The following is a 10,760-nucleotide window of genomic DNA, read 5'->3' on the forward strand; positions in this document are numbered from 1 at the left end:
TTTTTCCCTCCCATTTTTCCCTGCAGTAATAAATTGCATTATGCAGACACTGCAGCTTTATAAAGGGATATAGCTTGAATTCTGTGGAGTGTAATTTTGTGCATGAATTATATATTAAAATATTGAAGAGTTTTCAGAAAGAAGGCTGGGTCATCATGCTAAGCAGTAATTCTGTTGGTAATACAATGTTTTGTTAGGAATTTTTGATAACACTAGAAAGGACAACCTGTATCTTTTGATAAATTGATTCATCTTTAATTACAACATAACTGATACTTGAGCTGAACGGTCTTTACATGAAGAACAGGTTAATTTTTAAATGCAGTGTAAAAAGTGTGTGCTTTGGAAATCTTATGGTTAACTAGTTAAGTTGATGAGAAGATACCTTCAGTTGATCAAGTACAATAAAGTGGTATGCAAAATTAGGAAGAACAAATAATGTTGCTGCGGGAAATGGAAACAAATATAAATAACATTTAACAAAGATGAAAGAGTTTGCAGTTTGTGAACTTCAAGCAAAATTAATTCGACATCATACACACTGTAACAGGCACAGGTACAACAAAGGTTCTGGGTGTTGACTTCCTCAAAAGTTGTTAACTGAAGCTAATATAACCCACTGAATTAAACACTCTGATGATAAGCCATGTGAAATTAGCTTTTAGATAGTGTGACCATATGAAGACTGTAACTACTTTAGTTTACTAGAATGAAATGAGATTTTGGTGGGGGGATGTATTAAAGTGCTTTCAGGGAAAGAAGCGTGAATATAATTGTTTACTCTTGTGGCATAATCAGCACTTGGCCTGATATCCAGGCTTCATAGCTTGTAACACAAAGTAAATTCAAGGCATAATTTAGGTATTCTATAGTTGTTTAAAATTTTGAGAATATAAATCTCCTTGAAAAATCAAGGCATTTTAACACATTTTCAGAACTGTATCAACGTTTTCAGGCCTTTAGGTGAATTTTATGACAAATTTGAGTCAATAGCACTTTAGTTACCTAAAAGAGTTTATTATAATCCCAAAGAGGTCTAAGTAGTATCTTGGTAATTGAGGAGAGATTTTCATTCTACCTGAGTGTAAACTCATATAAATCCAGTGCAGAAGGAGTAGTGAATTCTAAATAAGGAAGGGTCTATGATTTGCTTCCCTTTTTGTGGTAAAAATCTAATGTAGTGCGAAGAGAGGAGAAATTGCATGTGAAGGTTTTAGCCACCAAACAGTGCACAAAACTACCTCCCAAAGACTTGTCCCAGGTCCCTCAGATCAAAAAGTCACCTACTGGTGCACAAAACTACCTCCTGAAGACTTGTCCCAGGTCCCTCAGATCAAAAAGTCAAGAGGACAGTGGAAGACAGCCCAATCTTGTCAAATTGGACCAATGGCAACAAACAAAAAATGAAGTATGACTTTTCACGTGAAGCCCACAGAATGTCTGCATGTCAACTTCCCTGCTGGTGCTCCTGTCTCAGAAGGGAGTCTTGCTCGCCCTGGTATTTTAAACGGGTGTGAATGACAAGGTCAGATGCTTCTGTTGTGGCCTGAGGCTGGGTGACCGGAACAAGGAGACAGTGCTGTTGAAAAACATATACGGCTGTATGTGGATGTGGGTTTCATCTAGCGGGGGCTCCACCTCTAAGACTACTTCTCCGATGGAAACCGTTTGCACGTTCATTATCTCCCACTTTGGAACATAGTGGCTCATTCAGGGTTCTTATTCTAACCTTTCAGCAAACCCTCTTAATTCTAGAGCAGTCAAAGACTTCTCTCCATTGAGGACTCAGCCCCACAGTTATGCAGTGAGCACAGAAGCAGCCAGATTTCTTACTTACCGTGTGCGGCCATTTACCTTTTTGTCACCATCAGAATTGGCAAGAGCTGGTTTTTATTATATAGGACCTGAGACAGGGTAGCCTGCTCTGCTTGTGGTGGGAAGCAAGTAACTGGGAACCAAAGGATGATGCTATGTCAGAACACCGGAGACATTTTCCCAACTGTCCGTTTTTGGAAAACTCTCTAGAAACACTGAGGTTTAGCGTTTCGAATCTGAGCATGCAGACACCTGCAGCTCGAATGAGAGCACTTGCGTACTGGCCGTCTGGTGTCTGTGCAGCCTGAGCGGCTGGCGAGTGCTGGTTTTTACTATGTGGATCACAATGATGATGTCAAATGCTTTTGTTGTGCTGGTGGCTTGAGGTGCTGGGAACCTGGAGATGATCGTGGGTAGGACGTGCCAAGTGGCTTCCAAGGTGTCAGCTGTTGATATGCATGAACGGGCAGGGGTTTGTCGATGAGATTCAAGCTACATATCCTCATCTTCTTGGACAGCTCTTGTTGACTTCAGACACTCCCAGAGATGAAAATGCTGATCCACCAATTGTTCATTTTGGATCTGGAGAACGTTCTTCAGAAGACGCAGTCACGATGAACACATCTTGAACACACACATCTGCCTTGGAAATGGGCTGTAGGAGAAGCTCAGTAAAACGACAGTTTAGAGTAAAATCCTAACAACTGGGGAGACTGAAAACAGTCAGTGATATTGTGTCAGCACTTCCTAATGCTGAAGATGGAAAGCAAGGAGAGGAAAGGGAGAGACAAGCTGAAGACATGGCATCAGACGACTTGTTAATTCGGAAGAATCGAATGGCTCTTTCCACAGTTGACCTGTGGGCTTCCAATCCTGGATAAGCTTTTAAAGGGCAATGCAACTAACACGCAGAAACATGATATTATTAAACAAAAACACAGGTACCTTTACAAGCAAGAGAACTGATTGATACCATTTTAGTTAAAGGAAATGCCGCAGCCAACATCTTCAAAAACCACCTGAAAGAAATTGACTCTATGTTCCATAAGAACTTATCCGTGGATAAGAATGTGAAGTATATTCCAACAGAAGATGATTCAGGACTGTCACTGGAAGAACAATTAGGAGGCTACAAGAAGAAAGAGCTTGTGAAGTGTGTGTGGACAAAGAGGTTTCCATTGTATTTATTCCTTGTGGTCATCTGGTGGTGTGCCAGGAAGGGGCCCCTTCTCTGAGAAAATGCCCCATTTGCAGGGCTGTAATCAAGGGTGCTGCTCGTACATTTCTCCTATAAATGAAAAATGGCTGTATCTTAGCCTGAATAGAACAGTCTTTAAAATATTGTTGAACATTTAATTTCATCTGAAGTAAAAAAGGAATTATTGGTTCTTCAATCAGTAACATTTGTGTTCTACTCTGGTTTGGTACTAATTTGTAAAAAGCTGGTATTTTATATTTAACCTTAACCTGTGTATTTACAAGGGAAGATTTGTGTTTGATGAGCTGTGTCAGTACTCATGTGTGAAAGCTTTGAATAGTACGTTATGGTGTGGATTGAAGGAGCCGGAAACAAGGTACTCTGGAGTTCAGAGTTATGATGCCAAATTCTCTTTGGTGCTTTTCATTTGTGTTGTGATTTTTCTCTTGCTAGTAAATAAGTTTTCCCCTAGTTTCCCTTACTTTGTGAGAAACATCTTAATGAAGTGCTTTAAAAAAAAGAGAGAGGGGATGGAAGGATATAAGGAGAGATTAAAAGACAGTGAGGTGAGGGACACATCAGATAATCACAATATGTAGACCTTGTTTTGTCCTGGTTCAAACAGAGTCCAAAAAATAAAATTTAATCTAATTTAATTAAAAATAAAGAACTGATTTAAGAATGTATAAAGGATTCTTACCAATTAACAAGAAAACAACACTAGAAAGTTTGGTGTTTTCATGTCATTTCAATCACTTTAAGATCCTTGGAATGACAACAAAAAGGAATAGTTCCAAAGTATTATAATGAGAAAGTTCATCAGTGAATGAGAGATTTCAACAAACGTGGTGAGAGAAAAAACTTACACAAGTATGTCGGTGGAGCAAAATGGGCAAAAGATGAAACAGAGACGCCACTAAAGGCTATATCAAAGCCCTGACTTCGCACTACGCAATCTATGCATGTAACGAAATTGTCACGTACCCCATAAATCTGTACAAATAAAACTTTAAATAGAGCTTTATATGTAAACCTGTAAAAGAAAGAGTATATCCCAAATAGAAAATAAACATTAAGAAAAAGTCCTCAACCTCATTAATCATCAGAAAAATCCAAATAGAAACCGCAGTGCTCACCCTCGCTACTCACCTGCTAGAATGATGTTTTACAACAAGGACTGGCAAGACGTGGTGCGTGTGCGCGTGCGCAGCAGCCGGAGTCTCCCACACGGCGAAGGACTGCGAACCGGCGCCGTCGTTCGGAAACACTTGTACGTTTGGGCTGTGAGTTTATTTGAGGATTTTTATCTGAGGCTGCTCACGTGTGTCTCAGAGTGGCCTGGCCTTCGCTCTGCGTGGCGCTCCAGGGGTCACCAAACCAAGACCATTTGGATTTCTCCGCAAGAGCTTTCTTAAACAGTCAGGGGAGGGTCAGTTTTAACTGGAAGTGCACATGAAGGAGCCACCAGGTGCCAATTCTCAGAAAAGGAACCTTTTCTAGTCTTGTCCAACCCACAGCACTTTGGTTTACTCCTTTCGCTGCAGGAGAATTTTGTAATAGCCTGCACTTCCCTGGGTGTTCACCCTTTAATGGCCCCAGCTCTCTGGAGTTTCTGCCCAGCGGATTCTCTTGCAAGACCCGCGCCTGATGTCCCGACTCCTGTCTATTGTTTAAACCCAGGTCCCTTTGTTTCTGACGCTGGCAAAGATCCCAAAGCAGCCACAGACTGAAAGCCATTTGCCATCTGCTTCTAGCTTCTCTCCGTGGGTGGGTTAGTGGATGAAGGTTCATTCGTCTCCCTTAGAGTTCAGCCTGCGCTGGGAAAGGGTGCTGTCCCTGTAGCCGCCACGCGGGTGACGGCCTCTGGGAGTGTGGCGAGGAAAGCCGACCCATCCTGGGCCAGTTCCCTGGGGTTTTGGGAGCCTGTGCCCTGCTCTTCCTAGTTTCCCACCTTCTTTCCTGGAGAATATTATCAACTAACTTCCCTAGAATAGTCTACCAGAAGTACATTTTCTGAACTCATGTATGTCTCATAATATTTTTATTTTTATCTCTCATTTGATTTGTTAGGAGAGAGGAATAAGAGTCAAAATCATTTGTCCCCCTGACCCCAGAAGATCTTCATAGATATTCCTTCCTCTGAAATTCTGAAATTCCTCCTCATGGAGACCAGGGTAAGTATGTTTCATCCTCCTCACTCTACGCTGTGCCGTGTTGAGCTAAAAACCCGCTGCTTCCCCGCGCTCCGGGGGAATCACTCCGTGGTTGTTCTTCGACAATTTCCTCTTCCGCGTGTGACCTCTTGCCTCTTTCTAGAATTCTTATTAAGTAGATTTTTATGTCATAGCTTGATTTCTACATCTCTTGTGTATTTTACTACTTACATTTTTGCCATTTTATCCAACACTCTAAGAGATTGAACAGACTTTATATTCCAACCATTTTCAAAAGTATCCTTGGACACTCTATGCAGGCACTGTCTTCTCAAATCAAAGTCTAGGTCTGTGTGTGAAGAGAGACAAAGGCCGCACTGGGGTCTTTCGGCTGGAAAGGACTTGTGCCTCTAACCCGCCTGGCCAGTGCGCACTGCTGACCTCTGTTTCCTTGGGTGCAGCACTGAGCTACTTGATCACTGTTCTTTCTCTAAGGTCCCTTCCACCTGATTAGAAGAGTTACTCTGGGATCTGGAAGAAATCCAAGCAGCTATCAGAGAACAGAGTTAATGAACATCTGGGGCAGAATTTCTGAAGGACAAAGGCCGAGGGAGCCCCCAGAAGTGGTTACATAACAGCAGGCGTTGCCTTTGTCAGGTAGTTCCCCTGCCTAAGGCACAATCTTGTATTTATTCTTCATTTTCGGGACAATCATAGCCCATTGCAATGCAGTATCCATTGGTCAGGCTGTGTTTCCCTCCATGCATATCAACTCAATTCCCCAGGTGGATTTCTGCAAAGAATAAGCCTGATTCCCTTAGGGGAGGTTCTGTTTTCTGAGGTCTCATGAGCAGGATTACAAACCGGTTGTCTTTTTGTGACTAATAATCTGGTCCTTGCCTGGAGCTCACTGCCAGGCCAGTTCTTAAGCTCAGTTCTCACGCTGTGTTAATTTGTACCCTCCGGCGATTTATGAGAGTTTGATTTCCACAGGCCCCTAAATCTACAATCTGGGGATTCCAGATATCTCACCTGAGCAAGGACGTAGGTTCTACGTGGAGGCAGTACAGAGATGAGTTGGGGCTGGAGGCCTCACCTGGAGGGAGAGTCTGAACTAGGAGAGTCATTGAGGGCAACAGAGAGAGAAGGTCACCAAGCGACGTCCTTCCCCACTTGATTCGCCTTCCCTCCTTGAACATTATCCCAGGTGCTCCGTTCCTGACTTGGTTCTCAGTCAAGGTGAGAGATGGGAGGAGGACTGGGGGCATGGGTGGCCCCAGATATGGTGGGAGCTAAGGGATAGTGTATATGGCAGGGGAGAAGTCAGGATGGGAAGGGACAGGAGGGAACAAGATGGCTATGCTGGTCATCCTCTGAGTCGGATCACCTGGTCCAAATCCAGGCTTTGTATTTGATACTCATTTTATTTTAGGCAAGTGGGATAACTTCTCTGCTGGGCTTCTTTATCTGCAAAATAAACACTGCCCAGTGTTTGCCAAAGTAATTGGCAAGTATTTAGTAAGTACAAAGTACTTAAAACAGAGACCTCCTCTTAGCGCTGAAGTTATTATTGTATTTTAAACCTCATAATTATTTTTTAATTAATTTTTCTTCCTTAAGTAATAATTTCTATTTAATTGTTCAGGTTTTAGTGAAAAACGGTATCACTCTGGCATCACCTGGTTCCAGAAGAGAACCAAGCAGAACCAAACCTGCACCACCAAAGTCTAATTAGAATCAGCCTTCACAGAGGGTTAGCCACACACGCTAGTCGTGTGTCAGTCCACCCAAGCTTCAAGACCAACATGTGCTGACATTCTGAGAAAATCAAGAGTATTTTTTTCCGTAGATGTCCCTCCACTTTGAACCAGACTCAAGAAGGTAATACCATGCTTAGCCCTTGAGCAGGCAATATCCATGGAATTTCAAGCAGAGACTGGTCCTAACAGGTTTCTTCCTTCACTCTCCTCCTCCTCCTCTCTTTCCTTCTGCAGTACTGAGCGGTGTCTCATGCCAGGTGCTATGTCTTAGCACTGAGATCAAAACGTCAAGGAAACAGTCAAGTTTCCCCAGGCGGGGTGGGATAGCAGGCACGTTGCCCAGGCACACGAGGTTCTGTGCGGGCCCAGGTGGAGGCTCTGTTGACAAAGAGTGCCAATCCCCCACCCAGTTATTCTGGGCGGCCCATTCACCAAAACATCTGTTGTTCCAATGCCAGTCAGCATTTAAGATCAAAACTAGATTTGTTTAATCTTAGAAATTCCATAAAGAGTGAGCTCTAATATAAACTACTGTCTTTGGGTAATAATGGCTAGTCGATGCAGGTCCTATGGACCTCAAGCACCATTCTGGGGCTGTTGACAGTGGAGAAATCCGTGCCTGTGTGGGGCAGGGCAGCGGTATACGGAAATCTCTGTAGTTTTCTCCCAATTTTTCTTTGAACCTGAAAATACCCTTAAAAAAAAGTCTATTAAAAATAATTCCCTCTAGAAAACTTCTGAAGGCCCTTCCCACATCAGCATCTGATGTGCTTTACAATGCAAGCAATCTTCAAAGGAATTACCTCATCAGCTGCTGCTCAAGCGGGAGAACTATCTCACCCAGGTCCCGAAGCCCAAGGGAGCAGACAGAGAGTGAGGCTCTGCTGGGGGAAGCAACGTCAAAGGGGCCGTGGGTGTCCTGAACAGCCCATGGGGTTAGGAGGGTGTCCTGTGGTCATCAGACAGAGAGAACAAAGAACATAAGAGACCAGCACCTCTCATCTCTTATTTCATTGTTTCAGGTTTGGAAAAGGAGGCCAAAAGTTAGGCATAGCATTTCATCTGACATCCAGCTCCGTAATTATAACCAGTGCCATTGTGTGCAAAGTAGGTATCAGCTGGGGTTATCACAACCTTTCAGATTTGAATAAAACTGAATCAAATGTGTGCCACATGAAGAAGAAAACCCTGACATCTCTTCAAATTTCCTACAGGCTCCTTAGGAGTGAGGGTTTGGGAGGAAGCTTACTGTCTCCAGCTCTGAGTTGCAGCTTCTGATGATTTCATTCGCTGTATGGTTCATGTTGCCAATCCGTGTGCGCTGTCCCTTCTACGTGCCAACGTAAATGCCAGACACTGCCCTGCCCTGCTCGTTTACTCCACAGTACACCCAACAGAAGGCTGTAGACTTTCCAAAGTTCAAAGATAGTGAAAGGCATTTACACACCAACAACACGCATACACACACACACACACACACACACACACACAATATTGACATGAATAATATACATTCCTGTTCTTAAAAGACATTCAGCCATTCTCGCCCTGGGAATTTCTCACCAACCACTATTTTTCAAAGAATTCAGTCAATTCTTTTTGACCCCTCTCCTCTGGTCTGTTCACATTTGCACCATGCCCCAAGCCATGTTACTGTTGCATGCAAGATTTTTAAATTTCTCAGCCTCCAGCCTCAGGACCTCACCTTTCGCATCCAAGGAATTTTCCCATAAAGAGAGTACTTCTCCAATAAATATTCTGGTCTCAGCTGCTAAAAAAATGTTTTTCTTTTTTTTTTCCTTTTTTTCCCCTTGCACCAATACTGATGTTCAAAGAAAGTATTTCTGATAAAGTTCTAAGAAAAATAAAAGCCAGCACAACTCCTCAGTATCACACATTTTTATTGCTTTCTCCACAGCCTCTAGTGCCAGTATGAGGGATCAGAACGTGGACAGAGGGAATGAAACTTTGACTGATTTCCTGCTCCTGGGACTTTTCCCAGAGCTGCCATACATCAGCATCCTCATCACCTCCATCCTTCTGCTCTATGTCGCCGCCGTCGCTGGGAATGCCACCCTGATCCTCTTGATCTGGAGGGACCTCCGCCTCCACACCCCCATGTACATACTACTCAGCCATTTCTCTCTCATTGACTTGGCCTTAATTTCCACCACAGTCCCAAAGATGGCCATCAACTTTTTCTCTGGGAAGAGAAACATCTCAAAAGTTGCCTGTGGAACTCAGATTTTCTTCTTGTTTGCCCTTGGGGGTAGTGAGTGTCTCCTTTTGACCATGATGTTCTATGACCGTTACGTGGCCATCTGCAACCCACTGAGATATACGGTTATCATGAACCCCAGAATCTGCCTGCAGATGGCCCTAGTGTCCTGGAGTGGAGGTGCCCTAAATTCCCTCATCAATACCATCTACACCATGCACTTCCCCTTCTGTGGCTCCAGGGAAATCCATTACTTCTTCTGTGAGATGCCTGCTGTCCTGAAGGTCTCTTGCGAGGACACTTCCTTATATGAGATGGCGGTGTCTGTCATTTGCATTGTGTTTGTTCTTCTTCCCTTAGGACTTATCATGTCTTCCTACCTGCTCATCTTCCTCACAGTCCTCCACATGAATTCACCAGAGGGCAGGAGGAAAGCCATGGCCACCTGTTCCTCTCATTTGGCTGTAATGAGCCTCTACTATGGACCAGCCATGATTATTTACATGACCCCTCACTCCTTTCACACTTCAGAACAGGAAATACTCTCCATGATCAACACCATCTTCACACCCATGCTCAACCCTCTTATTTATAGTCTGAGGAACAAGGAGGTGCTGGCTGCTCTCAGAAAATTAATGGGTAGAGGATTCTTTCTGAGGTAGAAACAAGCAGCCTCCCGCAGCTACAGAAACTCCAATCCACAAGATAGATGGCGAGCCACATTTCCATACTTAGGATCTAAGAAGTCAATATTTATCCCCTAAGGTATTTTCTTGACCTTAACTTATATAATAACTTAGCAGAACTGATGTGAGAATCTAAATACTTGAGACAGCTGCCGGCTGTGAAAATTAAAAAAAAAAAATTATTTAACTTCTCTGTGCCAATTAAGGAATTGAATTTGGCGTTGAAGGTCATTTCCAGACCTAAAATATTTCCTGATTCTGTTCTAAGAGTCTATGATACTGCTAGGGGATGTACCAGTTTCAGTCTCCAGTTCCTATTTTTTAAAATATGTTTTGAAGTTCCTACTTCAAAAGTGGCCATAACAATGCCTGCATCTTAGTAAATATTGAGACTTTAGCCATTATTAAGTTGCTCTGGGTTTTTGAGGGTGATGCTGCCCCATCTTTAGTAGAAGTGTGATTACCTACAAACCATCTATGTCCAGTTCATTAATGAAAGGACTCTTAAGGGGAAAACAAAGGACCTGCATATTTTGAACCAAGCCATCCTGAGAACCAGTCATGAGAATGTGCTCTTTAGCACACATTGCCATCTTCCCTGGGAGATCACAGCATCAGCCTCTTCTTTTTATAGAACAGAGAACTTGTCTCAGTTTGATGAACAATGCCTATGATAAAGCGGTGATGAATAGAGAAGCGAAGAACAGATTTGCCGGTCACAGCTATAGGGTACTGACATCTCCAAGCGAGGACAGGCTGCTACCGAAATAATCATCTCCAGTGGATTCTGAGTTAGAGACACCCCAATAGTAAATCGGTCTGTTCAAGTAAACAAATATAAGTCAAGAAATTTGTTGAACCCATAGCCCCATACTATGTAGACCAATAAAAGAAGCACACTATAGACTAAATATCTTGTGCTTCGCATGA

The 10,760-nt window shown here is 43.1% G+C and overlaps 1 protein-coding gene and 1 pseudogene across 1 annotated transcript; both read left to right on the top strand.

The window, feature by feature from the left end:
• Positions 1-485: 485 nt before the first annotated feature.
• LOC105820712 lies at positions 486-3,109 on the top strand (annotated as a pseudogene).
• A 5,749-nt stretch (positions 3,110-8,858) lies between these two features.
• Positions 8,859-9,806, top strand: LOC105820720 (olfactory receptor 2M2-like). The gene has a single exon (XM_012657266.1). The coding sequence runs from the start codon at positions 8,859-8,861 to the stop codon at positions 9,804-9,806; it is 948 nt and encodes a 315-aa protein (XP_012512720.1).
• The last annotated feature ends 954 nt before the right edge of the window (positions 9,807-10,760 follow it).

This window comes from Propithecus coquereli, unplaced genomic scaffold, assembly GCF_000956105.1.
Source record: "Propithecus coquereli isolate 6110/MARCELLA unplaced genomic scaffold, Pcoq_1.0 Scaffold1141, whole genome shotgun sequence".
In the NCBI taxonomy this organism is placed as follows: Eukaryota; Metazoa; Chordata; class Mammalia; order Primates; family Indriidae; genus Propithecus; species Propithecus coquereli.